Source organism: Neolamprologus multifasciatus, chromosome 9, assembly GCF_963576455.1.
Source record: "Neolamprologus multifasciatus chromosome 9, fNeoMul1.2, whole genome shotgun sequence".
Taxonomy (NCBI): domain Eukaryota; kingdom Metazoa; phylum Chordata; class Actinopteri; order Cichliformes; family Cichlidae; genus Neolamprologus; species Neolamprologus multifasciatus.
The window spans coordinates 22,304,498-22,323,121 of NC_140447.1; the positions used below are offsets into that span (position 1 = coordinate 22,304,498).

At 42.1% G+C, this 18,624-nt stretch overlaps 1 protein-coding gene across 5 annotated transcripts in view; it reads left to right on the forward strand.

Moving 5' to 3' along the window:
* smarcd3b (SWI/SNF related BAF chromatin remodeling complex subunit D3b) overlaps positions 1 to 15,453 on the forward strand; it is a 61,781-nt gene extending 46,328 nt beyond the window's left edge. For all 5 annotated transcript variants that reach the window (XM_085172215.1, XM_085172213.1, XM_085172214.1 and 2 more), the window contains 7 exons: positions 6,262 to 6,363; positions 6,655 to 6,816; positions 8,229 to 8,326; positions 8,833 to 8,968; positions 12,163 to 12,285; positions 12,711 to 12,812; positions 12,906 to 15,453. In XM_085172215.1, the coding sequence (XP_085028341.1) occupies positions 6,262 to 6,363; positions 6,655 to 6,816; positions 8,229 to 8,326; positions 8,833 to 8,968; positions 12,163 to 12,285; positions 12,711 to 12,812; positions 12,906 to 12,959 (777 nt within the window). In that variant the 3' untranslated portion in view covers positions 12,960 to 15,453. The remainder of the gene's footprint in view (positions 1 to 6,261; positions 6,364 to 6,654; positions 6,817 to 8,228; positions 8,327 to 8,832; positions 8,969 to 12,162; positions 12,286 to 12,710; positions 12,813 to 12,905) is intronic.
* Positions 15,454 to 18,624: the final 3,171 nt, after the last annotated feature.

Consider the following 18,624-nt stretch of genomic DNA (forward strand, 5'->3'; position numbering starts at 1 on the left):
CAAAGATGAATACATAATATGTGTGTGGAGGTATCTCCAAAGCTATCGAAGCATATTTCCTCAACGGAAAAACACATTTTTGTGCCATCTGTAAGTGTAAATTTGGGGTATCTCAAAATTTCAATGTACTAATTCAAACTTACAGGGAAAGAAGTTGAAAATTTGACTTATAAAGAAGACGCCCGAACATTTTGACTCATAGATGGGGAAAAAGTGTTTTTCAGTGGAGGAAACAAGCTTCCAGACCAATGCTGAGCACCAGAACGGTAAAGACAAACAAACGGCACAAAAGGCCAGAAGAAAAATGTTCACATATGATTTTGGACTAAAACGGCTCCTTTAAGAAAAGCCACTGTTCTTGCACCCACATCGGCCAGACACAGTTCAGTTTTTCACATCTATCTCCCTGGAAAGTAATTTTCCTAACTTTTAAATTTTAAAAGTATTTGCCATGCAAGGATCTACAAGTTTTGCATGCTTTGCTTGATGTTAACACTGCCTGCAGCATTACACACAACCCCCACACACACAGTCCTTACACTTTAAAACGGTCTGTCCCTGCAGCCTGATTTATGGAGTGCATGTGTGCAGCCACTCTGTGGCAGACCAGTCGGATGTTGAACGAATTCGCTTCCTGTCTTAGCTGTTGTTTCTCGCACCCCTTGGCAGTCAGCGTGTCACTTAAAACACACAAAAACTAGCATAAGTGCTTCTCTTCGAATGTGTGTGAAGAGTAATTGCAGTCCTTAAAAACGTATGCACTGTTTCACCGCTGTTACTCGCTGCGTTCAGGTGACCTGCAGCTCACCAAGTAGCTTGTTACCAAAAAGGGGCTTTAAGAAGCTGTTTTAGCTTTTTACCCCCAAACAGCACAGCAAGCATCTGTTTATAGCCACAAGGACAAAAATAACAGACAAATCCTGCAGATTTTAAACTGATTGATTAATTCAATTTGAGCGATGTAATCTGGATAAATGGCAGCAAATCCAAACCAGAAGAATATATCTGATAACATCTGCTGTGAAAACGTTCAATCAGGTCGTTAAGTGATGACGTAACGAATCCTACTTCCGGGCCTAAAGTAGTCTAATATAGCTTTTGTGTTATTAACATGTTTAATGTTTTGTATTTTCTTCTATTTAATCTCAAAAAGCTCCTAAAACAGTCAGTGATCACAGTTGACCTCCCTCGGCTTTTATTACCGCTAATCATTTATTTAAGATCAGTTTTTAAAACCTTAGGATGTAACTACAGCCCAGCCCATGCAGCAGTATATGAATGACTAACCTCGTATTGTGGATGGATTATCTCAGTTGTTCTCCTGCTGAAGTTTGGTCCTTTTACAGCATCCTGCCATGCGATTACATTTGTTCCTGACCACCGAGAACACTCACGTTAACTTTTATCGAGTGGAAAAAAAGTTAGCTTGTTTATATCATGCTAACATAGCTGTGTCGCTAACGGTCACGTAGCACATCATTATATACCAGCTAGCCAAACTTCAGTAACCCTACAAACGTCACTGCTGTTTAGTTTTCTGTCTTCATTTATGTTGGAAGTGATAACAGAGCTGTACGTTTTAATTGGTTTCCAAAACCCCGCAGTCAGGACACGCTATATTGTATTTAGATAGAAGCTAGCGAGCTAACTTCCTGCTAACTTCTAACTCCGTTAAATGTCATAAATTCCGTTTTCATGGTTGCCTGGATGTTAAACTCAATTGTCACACCTGGTAGAGCAGAACGCTGATCATTTAATTAAAGATGAAAGACTTTAACAGTTTTTCAACTCTCAGTAATGCCATAGTGATCGTTTGATATATGGACCTGCAGCGGAGTTTAGGCCCAGACACGGCTAGTGACGTTAACAACGGATTAACTGAACCTCCTCAGTCTGCCCTAATACACTCCTTTCTGCTGGAGGCTGTTTGATATGTCATAGCAGGGTAAGCACAGGTGTATTTAATGTGAGTTATAAAAGGCTAACTAAAAATGTTGAGCACTGCTATGATGAATCTACGTCAAATGTGGCAGCTACCAAAAATAAACACCTGACTGTGGCGGGTAACACTAGAGACCACAGTGTGTTGTGTGTCTCTACAAAACTTGTAGTAATAACTCAACCCTGTATAGTTATTACAAATCAATCAATCAGTCGGTCAATCGGTGTTGCCCACCTGACAATAACATCAATTTAATGATGAAATGCAAAAGTTTACCTTTTTATGATGAGATTTTCCAAGTTAAAGGCCCTCGGAGTTCATGGCGCTGGGCTTAAAAGTCAGTGCTTTTAATTAGCTTCATTGCTTTCAGCATATTTGAGGCCTCATAACTTCATGAGTACAGACGATACAAAACAAACACAAAAGCAGGGCTGAAAAAGACATTTATGCTTTTAAAAACTCACTCACAGTGTCACTATCCAAAAACAACAAAATCTTACTTTTGTTCACACAATTTGCACAGTTCTCACAATTTTCCTTCTACAACCAACTTTGTGCATCAGTACGGTGGGATACATCATAATTTCAATGCAAAAACTGCACCAATTTAATGTCTATGATGGAGGAGCAGAATCAAGCATTGGTACCCTTGATGTTTGATCTGTTTTCACTGAAGAAAACTTCAAAATTTGCTTTCTGAGCAAAATTTAAAGGGTCATATGATCATGTGGGATAGGTGTCTGATCAATACAAGTGAAATCAAACTAAAGGATAGCAGGCTTTTCTTATAGCCATGATTCCTTGTGTCAAAATAATATTCTAATTCACACTCACAGTGAATTCACTACACAGTGATTTGTAGCTTGGAGGGGTTTTTATTTTATGGGTTAAAGAGCACCTCTAATAAAAACCTAATGATTTTTTGACTTTCTGTAATATAGTTAAGCTGTTAGTGAACCCAGCTCATTTACGCTTAGTAGCTGAAATGAAACCACACAGAAAAGGATGGTCAGTTTATACCTATGAGGCAACCAGGAAGTCAAGAAATAGTCCAGTGCACAACCCCTGAAAACCACAGCTCAGAGTTTCTTAGCTGCAGCGCAGTGTGTCGATAAGAAAACAAATTTGTTCAGCGTGCTGTCTGACAAATAAGCGTAAGCTTGGATTATGAACACAAACTTCTTTGGATCCTGTTTTCACGACTGCCTGCAACAATAAATCACTTTTTTTCATGTGTGCAGCACATAAGACTTAATTTTAATTTCCTTATGTGGGAAAAATTCAGGGGTTTTGTCCCTTAAAATGCAATGAAATGCATTCAAAGGATTCCACTAATTACTCCTTTGAAAATGACGGCATTGGAAAGTCAATAAAATGCAACAAATTAGTTTTTCTTTATTCATTTTTTATTGCTTTTTAAGTTGAAGATGTCCGAATGTGCACGCTCTTTAAATTATTGTGGTTTAGTAACAATGCAAATAGATAAATACTCCCTTGTAGCACTTTTGTAAATGATGAAACTAGAGCCTGAGGGCACTCTGGTGGGCAAACTATGCAACATCAACACTCAAAACACAGTTGAAGGATGTTTCTCTTGTCTTTTTGGAATTTATGTTATAAATGCTGATACTGATATATCGGCACCTGCCTGATATCGGCCTGCTGATATATCAGTCAGGGTGTAGATTAAATTTCCGATGAAACTCCACAAGGACTACAAGAACCCGTTGATTAATAATGATCACACAGTGCTGTTGCTTCGGGCTAAAGATGGAGAAGTTGCCAGCATCATTAAAGCAGCACATTTTATTGGCTGACAGGCCAGGTCACACCCCCAGGCATGTGTGGCTACACTAAGTGGGGGTTTTCTCTTCATAGCCGAGAGGCTTGCTGGACGAGGGTTTGCGGTAAAAAGTGAGCGATTGCATCAGACGCTATATTTATAGACAGTGAAGTAAAGATAGCAAACACTGCAAAAATTTGAAATCCAAATTAGAAATGGGCTTGGGATTTTTGTGGTTGGCATCTTTGACCGACTTTTCATGTGCTGGACAACGTATCATTAGATCGGCTTGTTTTTACCTTCATAAGAGGCTTAATGTGAGAAAAGCATCAGTCTAACTCTTGGCAAGACTGCTAATTCAAAGCTGAGGCAGTTTTCTGAAGTGAACTCTAATGCTGTTTAATCTTCTCACCCAGTTTGGACAACATTCACAGCAGAACAAAGGAAGGTCTTTGCTGTCTTTTGAAGTGTCATCCATTAGTCTTGGAAGCTCCACTGATTTGTGTAAGGCTTTTGTATGCGTAGCAGAAATCATTGAACCTTCCCCGTTCAGCCGTGCAGTCAGGGTCAGTGACGACCTCTTGGTCGTGCAGTCCAGAGATGTTCAGTGAAAATTTTTATCTTGTCACGTCTGGTTAAATCTCGAGGTACAATAACCCCAGCTGACCTGCTGCTTTTCATATTCCCGTTGGGTGCATTCAAACTAAAACAGAGTGGCAGAGTGGATTGCCCTCTCTCTTCTTCTTTTCTGTAACAGCAGAAAGGAGATGGGTTTTTAAAATTTCCAACACACAAGGTTGTTTAAACATGCGAGAAAACAACTGCTTACTTATTAAAAACAACCATTAGCTGCCCTTCACTTTGTGTCCTCACATAATGTGCTGACTTAAAAAAAAACACTTCAGGACTTTCAAAGTGAAAATTATGACTTCTCAAGGTCCTTCTTTTTAAGAGGGTGTTTTACCCAGGCGCCCAGGTGCTTCTGTTTGAATGACTTTCCATCAAAAGAATTTTGTTTCTACCTTGAGGTACAATAAGCACGTAATGTGTTCTGAATCAGCCATTGGTTGCAGGAAAACATCACTTTGGATTGCTTGCCAGGGTACTGCAAGACTGAGTGTTAAAGTGTTTTTCTTTTCCCTTTCTGAGTGGTTAAAGTAAAACAGAGATGTAAATACCATCAGAGGTTAGATGCTGAAGAGCTTCTGAAATGCAAAAACGACTTAAAGACAGAATAATATTGGGATAGTTGCATGTGACCAGGTGCTTATGGAATTTTTCTGCTAACGATAGATGTTACTATGTCTCCAGAGGTTGATAATATTCACCCTTTCTGTCTTGTGCGTGGTTAGTTTGCAGATGTTTAAGCTAACCTACTAACCTACTAAGTTAGTGCTTCTGTTTAAAAAAAAAAAAAGCCCAAAACGTGCTGTTAGATGACCTAAACGCTGAAAACATTCTTGTTTTCTGCACATTTGCATTAGGGCCCAAATTGCATGCACCCACACAGGGCCGACAGCAGTTTTGCCCTTGGGGACCCCGAAATGAGTTTTCTATGGGCAAACCCAGTGTGCACTACCCATAGAAAACTCATATGAGGCCCGTGTATGCTAGCCCATGTGGGACCCACGGCATAGCTTTGCCGTTTTGGACCCCCAAGAGGGAAATCTGTGGCCTGGCCAAAGAAAACCCTCCACTCCACTATCAGCGTCGATGAATTGCAAAAATAAAAATAAAATTCACCTTTACCTTGTTGTGAGGGGGAAACTGTCTATAGAGGCCAAAACGGTAAACATGGAAACGTGTTTAATTCTTCTTCTGTGGCACAAGAAACTTTTGGAGACACCCTCAAGTGGTCACTAGAGGAAGTTTATGGCTCTTCAGTTTTCAGTTTTCACTACCCCACAAAATCATGACTGAGGATGTGGCTTACAAGAGCTGTGGCTCAGGTAGAGTATGTCTGCTAATCTGAGGGTTGGTGGTTCGGTCCTCAGCTCCTCTAGTAAAACCATCCGTGGGCAAGATACTGAACCCCAGGTTGCCCCTGATACATTCATTGGTATGTGCGTGTTACAGTAAAAGTGCTTAGGTGTAATTTTCATAACATTTAATTCATTTAAATAGATTTAAAAGTCATCAGGTGATCTCCAGCCTTACTGCAGCACAGTTCGTGTCCTCTCTTAAACCAAAGCCAACGAGAGATTCTTTCCACCTCTTCTCACAGCCACCCTTTAACGATTTTCATGAAATCTGGACCATTCCTTGGCATTGCACATGTTAAAAGTATAAACTACATTATTTTCATTTCTTATGCCTACAAAAATCTGCTATTGTTATTTCAACTTCATGATGGCTCTATAGTAGAAGTCGGAGTAATACTTCAGTCGTCTGGTAGTTATGACCTTGTGTTGGGAAATATGTGTTATAATAGCTGAAAAAATTGTGAAACGAGCATCAAATGAAGTAGAAAAATAACAAAATGATTTATAAACCAGCTGAGTTTGGTCAAACTGTGGCCTTCTCTTTGCTCTTTCAGTGGCACCGCACGCCCACCACCCAGGAGACGGACGGCTTCCAGGTGAAGCGGCCAGGAGACGTGAGCGTGCGCTGCACTCTGCTGCTGATGCTGGAATACCAGGTGAGGGCGGCACGCCGTCTCGCTTCGATGCCCATAAATAGTCCGTTACTATGCCGTGACTAATCCGTGCCTTGAAATCAGCTGTTGTAGTGACAACCTGCAGGCCTCACGTTGCCGATAAACACCGGCCTGCACAAACATTACAGTCCATGTAAGACGCCATATAAACCTGACATCTGTTTCCAAGCCGGGGAAATACGATAAGGGTGAATGATGTGATGGAGCTGATGTAAAGCCTCTGACGTGGGCGGCTTTAGAAAGTGCTGTAATGTGATTATGTTGTCTCCGCAGCCTCCCCAGTTTAAGCTGGACCCTCGCCTGGCTCGCCTGCTCGGTATTCACACTCAGACTCGCTCCTGCATCATCCAGGCCCTCTGGCAGTACGTGAAGACCAACAAGCTGCAGGACTCGCATGACAAGGAGTACATCAACTGTGACAAGTATTTCCAACAGGTGTGGACTCCTGCTGTTGCTGAAAATATGATTTCACCAGGGCAAGATGAGCAGTATGTATATAAACTCCACCAAAGCAGGAGTCTTATCTTACAGTTTTAAGGAAAGGGATTTGGATCAGCACCATAATTGAACTGCTTCCTCCTCTGCCTGCGCTCTTATAGTTTCATAAAATCTGTCTCAGTAGCTTCTGGGTAGTCAAACAGCAGTGATCACATACCTCCACCTCAGCTCTCGCTTTGGCAGAGGAACAAATGAGCGCTCCATATTTTTATTCTTAGATACTACGAAAGTAGCTTTTCCATGTGTTCCCCTTTCTCTGACATTATGTTTAGTGTTAGCTTTCATGTCTCTGTCATAAGTAGGGTTATTCTGGTTTGCTTTTAAAGCTAGTTTTCCTCATGTGTCTTATGTTGCTTTTACTTCCTGTTCCTGTTTTACTTCTGGTTTTCCTTTTTTCCCTTTTGTGGGATCATGTGTTTTCCAACCATGCATTCAGGTGCTTTCTTTTATGGTTTGGGCTTTTTTCCCAGTTGTTCTGGACTAACTCTAGACTTTGGATTTGTTGGTTCTTTTAATAAGGCTCATATTTAGTCTGTTCCATGTTAGCTCTATGTCTGTCGGTGGAGTATCACAAGCTGTGACATCATACAGAGCCAAGAGTAGAAAAAAGTAGTACCTTTGTTGCAAAGTGGAAAAATGTAGGAACCACAGCATTAACATCAGCATAAAAACTGTGTGCCAAGCGCTTCATGGCATAGGTTTTCCTGCCCTCTTCATAATATGTTCTACTGTTTTTTTTCTGGCAGCCTGATTTCAACTTAGTAACTCAACATTTCAAGTTACTTCCTCAATTTCATGTTATTTTCTTATAGGTTTGTAATAGTAACCCCGAATTTTCACTTCTGGTGAGCATAAAATTTTCAAAACAAGGTTCCACACCTCAAATCTTTGCAGTGTTTGCTATCTTTACCTCACCTACATATTTTGGACAACTCTGTGCTTCCAGCTTTGTGGGAACAGTTTGAGAAAGGTCCCTGTCTGTTCTGACAAAGTCCGTAAAGGTGTGGTTGGATGAGTTTGGTGTAGAAATACTTGACTGGCCTGCACAGAGCCCACCTTTGAGATGAATTAGAATGGAGTCTGGAAGCCAGGCTCTCTGGTCCAACACCACTGTCTGACCTCACAAATGCTCTTCTGGATGAAATTTCCACCGGCTTCCTAAAAGAGTGGACACATGTACTGACAGATATAGCTGCAAAGGGAGCACCAATTTAGAGCGAGATGTCATAAAAGTTCCTGTATGTGTAATGTGTAGGTGGCCCAACGCTTCGGTCTGTCTCGTGTATGTCAGAAAATAAGGAAGAAGCATAACCGGTTCACTTTAAAAGAAAAGTTATTTTTATTTTTAGATTTTTGACTGCCCTCGGCTGAAGTTCTCTGAGATCCCTCAGCGCCTCACCAACCTCCTCCTGCCCCCTGACCCCATCGTCATCAACCACGTTATCAGGTAGATTTTCCCCCTTTAATGCACACAGAGGAGTCTCCTGTATGAAATATGCATCACAGAAGATAAATAACGCAACCAAGTACTAACTGAGAAGCGTCTTTACACCAGGCTTTGCATATTTACCCTTGCATTAGTACAGGAAAGGTGCTATTTAAAGAGATATTAAATTCAAATAGCTTTATAGTATGAAAATGTGTTTACCTTGAAACCTTCTACTGGCTTTTTCATTATAAATAAATTAAGCACGGCATCATTTACCATTTTTTAAAAAAGAACATTTTAAGGCCAAACAATGTTGAACCATTACTGGGTGAGTTCACACCAGAGTAATGGGATGTGTGATGCAAGCTTATTATGGGGAGGTTATTGTTTTCTACACAAAAGAAAACAAATAAGAAAATAAACTCTTAATTTGGGAAATGTGTTGAACGGACTTGAGGACTCCCAAGTGGATTTATTGAAAGCTTCCTCTTTAAAGATGTGTCTCGCTTCACATTTTCTTTCAGCGTGGATCCCAACGACCAGAAGAAGACAGCCTGCTACGACATTGACGTGGAGGTGGACGACCCCCTGAAGAGCCAGATGAGCAGCTTCCTCCTCTCCACCGCCAACCAGCAGGAAATTGCCTCACTCGACAACAAGGTGAGATCACCATCGTCACAGAATACTCTTTCTCTGTATAGCACACGTCTTCTTTCGTGTTACACACTGTGTGGTTGAAGTTTGGTAATAATTCACTTTTAAGCTACATTATTCACAAAGGGAACAGTTTTATTGTTGCAGTAGTTTGTTTGCTGTGGACCCAGCTGTGATAAGCACGAAGGCTGTTATTTACATTTTGCTGACAGATTTTAACTTTATAGCCGACATTGTTGTTGGAGCTGAGCAGGAAGGAAGGGTGGGACAAATAACCAAAAATACACGTGACAGAAAACACACTGAGAACATGTACTGCTGCTCGAGACCCAGTTTTCTTTGTCTTTTACAATATTTTGTCCAGCTTAAAGCCATTAAGCCTTGAGTCACCCCTCGTTTCCTTTATTTTCCACTTGTCCAGTTTCTTAAATTTTCTTTAAATTTTCAGCTAATCCTATTTTATGCCTGTCAAACTGTGGTATCTCTGGCATTTTCGTAGATGCAGCTCAAGAAATGGAAACAAAATATGTCTTTTTATGACAAGCCGCTCATTTAAAATGGATTTTTTGCTCAGTTGTCTGTTATGGGTAGACACAACATTAGTAAATTTTGGTGCCTTTTTGTGCTTGAATGGTTCATAAGTCGGTGTTAAGTGGCTGAATGAGGGAAAAGAAATTTCTATGAAAAAGCTCAGGTACAAGAACTGGACTGAAACTGGGTGAAATGGCAGTAAATGCCCCAAGAAAAACCTTTGAAAGACTTGAATGATAAATGGCCTGTATTTGTATAGCGCTTTACTAGTCCTTAAGGACCCCAAAGCGCTTTACGCATCCAGTCATTCACCCATTCACACACTGGTGATGGCAAGCTACACTGTAGCCACAGCCACCCTGGGGCGCACTGACAGAGGCGAGGCTGCCGAACACTGGTGCCACCGGGCCCTCTGACCACCACCAGTAGGCAACGGGTGAAGTGTCTTGCCCAAGGACACAACGACTGAGACTGTCCAAGCCGGGGCTTGAACCGGCAACCTTCCGATTACAAGGCGAACTCCCAACTCTTGAGCCACGATCGCCCAGTAACCACGATCGCCCTTGAAAGCTGGAGAGCTTTTCCTCAAGACTACTTTAAACATTATAAGAAAGTCTGGCTCCTTAGAAGTAAAGTACCAAGAAATTATAGGTGAGTCAAGTCTTTTGCACAGTTGTTGTATCTTAATAATAGCAGAGAACCTATTTCTGAACTTCTGAGAATACTCTTGATACTGCATGATGCAAGTCTTGCAAACGGCATTTCCATTAACACAGTTGATTTCTTGTGTTCAAGCTTCCTCCCACAGTCCAAACGCATATTTTAGGTTAAATTATATTTCTAAACTGGCCGTGTGGATTGGTCAGCTGTCCACGGTGTATCTAACTTCCTGCTCAGTGACAGCTGTTACGATACTCTCCCGCTCCTCAGCGACCCTGAAACAGACAAGCTGTTAATGAGATGGATGGATGGGTGGATAGATGGATCAATTTCCGTGTTCACCTAATTAAATTCGCCATTTTTCTAATACCAAGTAGAGTGTCAGAAGACATACCAGTGAGAGAATTATCAAATACAGGCCCGAGTCAGCACGAGTCGGTATGTTTTTATGTAAAATAATCAATTAAAGTGACCTGTAAAAGCACTGAAGGATGGATAATCATGAATAATGAGTTAACTCCCTGGTGTCACATGTTTCTGTAGCAGGAAGAAAATATAAATATTTACGACCTTGATATTAAAATTCAACACTTTTCAACATTTAAAACCTGCTTTGTTTTCAGAGTTATGGTTCTCATTTTACCTTACTTAACATTTTGACCTTTAAAGCAAAAAATTACTCTCACGTTTGTCTGTGATGGCTCGAAAGCTAACGATAACTCCAAACATGGGCAACAATAAATTTGGGGAAACTAATAAAAAAACCATCCCCACTGACACACATCAAAAACTACTCACGTTTCCCCAAAAAGTCCGAAAAGACGGATGAAGCTTCTGGGTGTGAAAAGTGAAGGTGCTTAAATCTTCATTCTTCCTAATGAGCAGCAGGGGGCGACTCCTCTGGCTGCACAAAATAGTCAAATTGCAGAGAAGTCAGTGTTATTTCCCACTTGATCTGTGGTCTCAGTAAACACCTTCCACACAAGTTCATGGGCTCAATCGCAGGTTGCAGACCAGATTGAACTTGGTGTGGTTTTATTTTGAAAAACTACAGTCCCCGTCAGAGTGAAACGACGACTAACTTGGGACCCTGTGAGTCCAGAGCGTACAGTGTTCGCAAAGATGGTTAACGCTAGGAACGCTCAACTTGAGACTTAACAAATGAACACTACCTCCATCCTTTATATACAGTCTGTATTTTTTCTTACATCACGAGCCACCTTCATACACCAAAGTACCTTTAAACTCACCAGAAATTTGGTTAAAATAGTGAATTTTAAAAAGATAAGAAAATGTGTAAAATCCTTTGCCTTTATCAGGTGTTTAGATTCCCTCGGTTTTATATTTGATCAATAAAATTCAAGAAAACTTGTAATACAAGAGAATACCTGTCAGCATGTCACGAGTCAGTTGAGGCAGGTCGGTGAAAATCTACCCTAGTCACTTTTCCAGGTGGGTTAGACTTTGGGATCTTTATATGCAGAGCCTGCCATGACAGAAACAAATGCTGGGATTTTGTTCCCTCCCACTCTTTGTCATGGTCAGATTTTTTTTTCTCAGGCAAACTTATTTGTTCTCAACTTTCCCCCACATTTTATGGTCCTTCACATTTATTCCCAGGACTTTGCTGTCATCTGTGAGTTCTTGCAACGAGGAGATGATAAATCACTGAAAAATTCAAAAAATTGCGCCAAAAAAAGTAGCCAGAAATGCACAGGAGGAATCGACTGAATAAGCCAATCACAGTAGAGTACAGGCTCTATAACATTTCCAGCCTACGGCGGAGATTTGACACAGAAGTCTAAGTCTGCTGTTAGCCTCTGTGCTGCTGAAGTCGGCAGCTTCGGATCAGAAGTCTCCGTCCTCCTCCCACTGTTAGATAAAGTCAGTTTTCCTGAGATATTTTGCTTTTCCTGCTAGATATTGTATCATTTTCACAGGATATTTACAGCGTCAAATGAACAAACACCAACAGCACTGTGACGTGTGATGTGTGTGTTTCCATTCAGATCCATGAGACCATCGAGTCCATCAATCAGCTGAAGATCCAGAGGGACTTCATGCTGAGTTTCTCCAGAGATCCCAAGGGCTACATCCAGGACTGGCTCAAATCCCAGAGCCGAGACTTTAAGGTTGCACACTTCTTTTTACATCTATCAAGCCTGCATGTTAGCCGACAGACGTCCTGTGGATGTTGAATGAAAGTGGAAAATAAAAAGCAGAAGAATTCATTAATGTAAATTAAAGAAACTAAAGGGGGCGGAGGGTCATTTAATAGTGATGATTTCTCTTTGGCTGACATTTTAATTGCACTAATGGGTATTCATTTGCTTTATTCAATTAATAACTATAATTACTGTTTAGCAATAAATGCACCAACTAAAAGCCCAAACCCAGCTGGAGTGCCCTCAAGGCTTCAGTTTGGCAGTTTTTGAGATGAACTATCGGGAGAACAAGCGGATCGATTGCTGCCCGCTGCAGACTATATAGATTATTTTGTTAATTAATGCTAAAAATAGACCTGCTTGTAACGGCTTCGTCGTCTCTTCGTCCGCAGTTAATGACAGACGTGGTGGGGAACCCTGAAGAGGAGCGGAGGGCGGCGTTCTACCACGAACCCTGGTCCCAAGAGGCCGTCAGCCGCTATTTCTACTGCAAGGTGACTTGCGGACACCTTTACCTGCAAGCTCTGCTTCCATATGTTCGCATGACAGCAGTCAGATTTACCTCCTTCTGCTTTTCCCCGTGACAGATCCAGCAGAGGAGACAGGAGCTGGAACAGGCCTTAGCGGTCCGCAACACCTAAACAAAAGAGGCCCTCCTGGATTCCTGAGTCTGATTTCAGAGCCGCTCCTGTGTGTGTGTGTGTGCGTGTGTGTGTGTGTGTGTGTGTGTGTGTGTGTGAGGTCATTGCTGATGTCTGGTGATTCCTTAAACCTCTACAGTCTAAAGGAGGCTTCATCTCAGAGGTGACTAATCAATTTCATAGCTGTGTTTTGAAGTTAAATCAGAGGAGGGGTTCACCAGACAGCAGCAGCGTACTGTGGTCCCCCATCTCCTCCACGTCCCGTGTTAGCGCAGGACTGCGAAGGCATCGCGGTTGAAAGCGTGGATTCATCCCCTCGGAGGACGACGCCAGTTTCCGCTCTGTAAATAAACGTCACTAGAAAAGCTCCTTCTCGACCAGCTGCTCGCACGCCACTGTGTTTTCGGATTCTCGTCTCAAGACTGTGCAGTGACAAACGCTCATGACGTAACCCGCTGACACAGTCAGAGCCCCGCGGCTGCTCTGGATGAGTCTTTATTTTGTTTTCGTATTCTTTTTGGAGAGAGTGCTTTTCCTTTGTCCTCGTTAGGGGGAGAGTGTGCTCGAATTGTCGATTAATTACACCAGCAAAGTCGCGACGACAGCGTGACGCACCGGGTGGTTGCACAGGATGCTGCACGTAAACCAGAGGTGTGGATAGAAAAAAGAAGAATAGAAAAAAAGACTTCTTTTTACAGTAAATTAACCAAACTGAAGTATTATGACATTATCAGCTCCATCTGTTTATACTGTAGTAAGAATAAGTGTTTCGATGAAGGGAAAAAAAACAAACAGTATTGATCCTGAACATAATAATCATAGAGAAACAGATATGCCTCTAAATGTTCCGTCACTCACTGCCTCTTTGTCGCGTCGTACTTTTTGCCCGTTAGCGTCCCGAAGGTTTTACCAAAGGTTGCAGCGAGAAGAGCGAGCGATCACTGAAACAGACGTTGTCAAAATCCCAGACCTGGGTTTAACAGCAACGACTGAATAAATCCAAACATGCCAGAGTATTTTAAAAAAGTGCTCTCAAAAGCTTTCCTTAACTCTTGAACTCTTGCATCAGTGAACTTTTAAGCTCAGCTCTGTGGATTTTTGTCTATTTCTGCATTTTTTTTATGTTACAAACACACGCATTAAAAAAAAGAGAGAGAGAAATGAATTTCTTTTCTACAGATGTGAATGTAAATATGTTTTTTTTTTCTTCCCCTTAAGAGGGCCAGCTGTACAGTATACGACAGACTATCTGTGTGTGCGAGCGTGTGTGTGTGTGTGTGTTTGTTTTGGAGGATTTCGGGAGGGGGTGTTGCAGTATGGGAGCTCCATGAGTTTTGAGTTAGTAGGGCAGGAATGTTAGTGTTCTTCTGTGTACTATCTTGGGTTCGGGATGATTTATTTTAGGTCCATCCCGTGTGCATCGTGGGAGCTGGAAGCTGCAACAGAGAGAGAGCCCTCCCTCGCTCTGAGACTCAGTAGCTGTAACTCGTGATATAATCTGCACCGTTCTCATGTTACACCTGTTTTGTTTTGTTATTGTTTTTTAAATGACACATGAGTTGTATGTATATGTTGTAATGTCAGGATGGAGGATTTTCTTCTCTGCAGTTTCTAGATTGGGGGGGGGGGGGGGGGGGACTTCTTTGCACTGTGCTGTAACTCTTTGTCGGGACTCTCTTCGTCACGGTTGAGACCCCTTTTATCATCCCAGCGTACTCAAAAAGGCGATTGGACGATTTCACGATGACCTATGCATGCTCCATGGACGTTCACTATCACACCTTGCGAGACGGTCTGTGTAAATATGAAAAGCTGGCATACCAGTGTGTGTGTGTGAGTGTGTGACGAGAGCGAGACCCGTCACATTTGTTGAAATGCCTTCTGAAAACCTTTTTTGCCAAAAAAAAACTACAAAAAAAATCCAACATACCCTACCAGCAACTAACTGTAGGTGTGACTTTTCTGAGCGTGTTTTTGTTACTAGGACTAAATTATATTAACTGCACTCTTTAGAGGAGAAAAAGTAGTCATAGGTAGTATCTCGGTCCTGTGTCTGACCCAGTGATTTTTTTTTAATTTTATTATTATGATTTTGTTTTTCTTTGTATGGATGGCCGAAGCCTTCACGTTGCTGTTCACTAGCACCCTCTTGTGGAGGAATCTACGAGCTGCAGCTCCTCGGCTTCGAGCGGCGTCTGATAAAAGTGTTAACAAACTGCTGTGTCTTCTGTCACTAAACCCTGGTGTACTGTTGACATGTCTGTCTCGATCCGTGCATGTGTTCCCGAAGAGCGGGAGCTGCTCTTTTTCTCTGTTTACACTGTTGTCAGAGGGTCGCCGACAGGAAGGTTATAGTATACATAATGCTGTATATCTGTAAAGAGCAAATCTTGTTTGGTGATTACATACTACAGAAAAAAAAGGGAAAACAGCTGTGACACTGCGAGACAGCCTGGATGTAAATAAAGAAGCGCTTGCCAAAGTTTGTAAATGACATGAGATCTAATGTGTCTTTTTTTTTTACAACTTCATTCACACTCAGTTGACTCTTAACCTAACATGGATGTCTTTGGACTGAAGGAGGAAGACGGAGTACCGGGAGAGCAGGGAAACTCCACACTGAAAGGTGAAAGGTGGTGGAAACATTCCTCAGAGTTTGGTCCATGGTTACATGACAGCATCACACAAGTGCTGCACAGCCATGATCAGAATCTCCTGTCCCCACCACATCCCTGATCTGGTGACTAGAGCTCATTTGAGATGAGTTTAGTATGTGACTCCATAAAGCTCTCAGACTTTAGGGTTTTACTTAAACATTTAATTATAGAAATAGCTTTTTGGAGTTAGAAGAAAAGTCTTCAACTCTGTGGTCCATCTGCAGTTTTTTGGCTCAAAGATAAGTGAAACCCTATCGGTTACACTGCGTAGAAACTCAAAACCAGCTTTTACTATACAACGTGATATTGTTGCATAGATATGAAACCAGTTTCCAAGTGTTTTTACCAGTTTTTGTCTACAGTGTTTCATAGGATTGGATTGGTTGGATTGTCTCTGTGGGAGTTGCAGAAGTTTTGCCATCTCACTTGTCACAAAGGGATCCATCCATCCATTCGCGTCCGCTTATCCTTTTCAGGGTCGCGGGGGGCGCTGGAGCCTATCCCAGCAGTCATAGGGCGAGAGGCGGGGAACACCCTGGACAGGTCGCCAGTCTGTCGCAGGGCCAACACACAGGGACAGACAACCATTCGCGCTCACATTCACTCGCACAATCACACCTAGTGGCAATTTGGATTTTCCAATTAACCTATCCCCACAAGCTGCATGTCTTTGGACGGTGGGAGGAAGCCGGAGTACCCGGAGGGAACCCACGCAAACACGGGGAGAACATGCAAACTCCACACAGAAAGACCCCGGCCTGATAAAGGGATTCATTCCTTAATTTGATTCCAACTTTTATTCTTATTTAACCAAATAAAACTTTAACAAACATGTGCTGGTTTTAATAGTTTCACTGGCAGTGACCAGAAGTGTTGGGATTAGAAATAGTTATCATCAGAGGGACAGCTCAGACTGATTGGTTTGGAGACAAAGGCTGAGATGTTTTGGGCATGAGGAGAGGGATAGTGGATATATCAGAGAAAGGATGTTGAATATCGAGCTACCAGGTGAGAGGAAAAGAGGAAGACCACAGAGAAGGTTCATGGATGTAGTGAAAGGACATGGAGAGAGCTGGGGGCTACAGTGAGATGGAGGCAGAGGATCTGCTGTGGCGACTCCCAGAGGTAAACATCAGGAAGAAGATGATTAGGCAAAGAGTTTGTATAAAAGAGAAAACTTGCCTTTTAATCATCTGGACTTTCCTTGAACTTTAATCATTATTATTAACATTTTAAAAAACTAATGGATAAATATGAAGTGACACAAAGCTGCCACAGCCTGGTGAGTAGGGATGTGACTACATGACAAAGATGGGCTGAGAGGCAAAACAAAACATTGCACCGTAGTCATTTTATTGATGGGTAGAAGACCAAATTTCACCTGAAATTAAAATTTTATTAATTTCCCAGCTTGCAGTTGAAGAAAGTGCCTGCAGCTGGGTTTGTGACTTTTTTTTCAATGATCAGGTTTAGCTGCTGAGTTATTTAAATGTAATTTTTGGCCCTTTGAGCAACTCAAGCTGAGTGCCATTAAGTTCTATTATATTCAATAGAAAGCTGACATCTCTACAGGTGATACATCCAAAATGGAAAGAACTCTAAATTACAGGTCAGAGGAGAAAGGCATGAATTATATGTTAGGGTGAAGTGTCCTTTTAATACTGGCTTAGTGAACAGCAGAGTGGTTCTGTATTGTGTGAGCTGATTTGCTTTTCACCCCTGCAATCAAACACTAGCTAATGCACACATGATCACAGGGAATCCAGTCTCCGTGAGCTCTGTCATTGTAAAGGCCTTTTGAATTTTTCAGTTTCTTCAATTAGCTGCAGAATAAAGCGGGGGTGGGAGTGGGGGAGATTGCACGGCCCTGCCGTACACTCTGGCTTTGTGCCCTGCCTCATTGGTGGGTTTCGTTTCTTCCATGAGCCAGGCGCTCCTCAGAGGTGGCACACAGGCCTTTTATTGTTCACTGGCCTCACCACGAGGAAGCAGGTGGAGGCGCTTCCAACGGGGAGCTGCAGCAGTGGCTGTAATGCTGACTGCAGCTTTGCTCCCGTCTCAGAAAGAGCTCCTTTAACTCTGCTGCTTCTCCGTTCTCCCGAGCCGACAGGAGAAAGGTGAGTGAAGTAAGCCTTTCAGACCATTTAACCACCGCCATGTCAAGGTTAACCACCTCAGCCGCTGCAGACCCCGACCCTCCCTCCGGGCACTGAGTTCACCCCCCCCCCAAAAAAAAAAAAAAAGACGTGCATGCAGAACGCTTGCCAAAACTCAAGGAGGCCCGGGCAGGGGTGGAGATTCACTGACTTAATGTGACGAGCAGGCAGCTTTGGAACAAACTGTTCACTGCCTCTGGGGCTCTCTGCAACGCAGCTTTTGGGAAAACTGAGGACGCTACAAGATGCATTATTGTGAATGTGAACACACCATCTTTACTGACCACAGAATCTTTTCTGGCTTTTCTTCAGTTCTGCCAAGCAGACAACAGATACCTCCAGGAATAACTGTCCAAGCACGCCGCGTACAGATCCTATAAACGGTTGCCTTTTGTCTAATGAGACTGAGGCTTTTACACTGTGAGCTTGAATGAATGAAGCAACAACTCTGAGCAGAAGTATCACTCTTTAATATCTCTTAAAGAGAACAAAGTTTAAAGAAAAGGCAGCTTGTTTCAGTATTACTTAAAAAATCCTCACAAAAGGAAGACTTATGGCTCAAGTTTTTTTCCCCTCTTATTCATTTCTAACAATAAAGGCTGATGTTAATTTATTGTCTTTAAAAAAAAGAAAAAAAAAGGGGGGGGCTATAAATATTGTTGTTCAACCGGAATACAAGTAACGGCTTCTCAAAGTGACGTTAACATCAGTAATGGTTCAACAGGTCTGGACAAGACAGGTTTAAAGTTACACAGTCATAAGTCAGAGGGTTTATTTGCAGCTGCTGGAGTGTCAAAAACAGTCCTGACTTCTTTCCACCTTGTTCGGGGGTGAGAATTTCAGTGTGTGGAT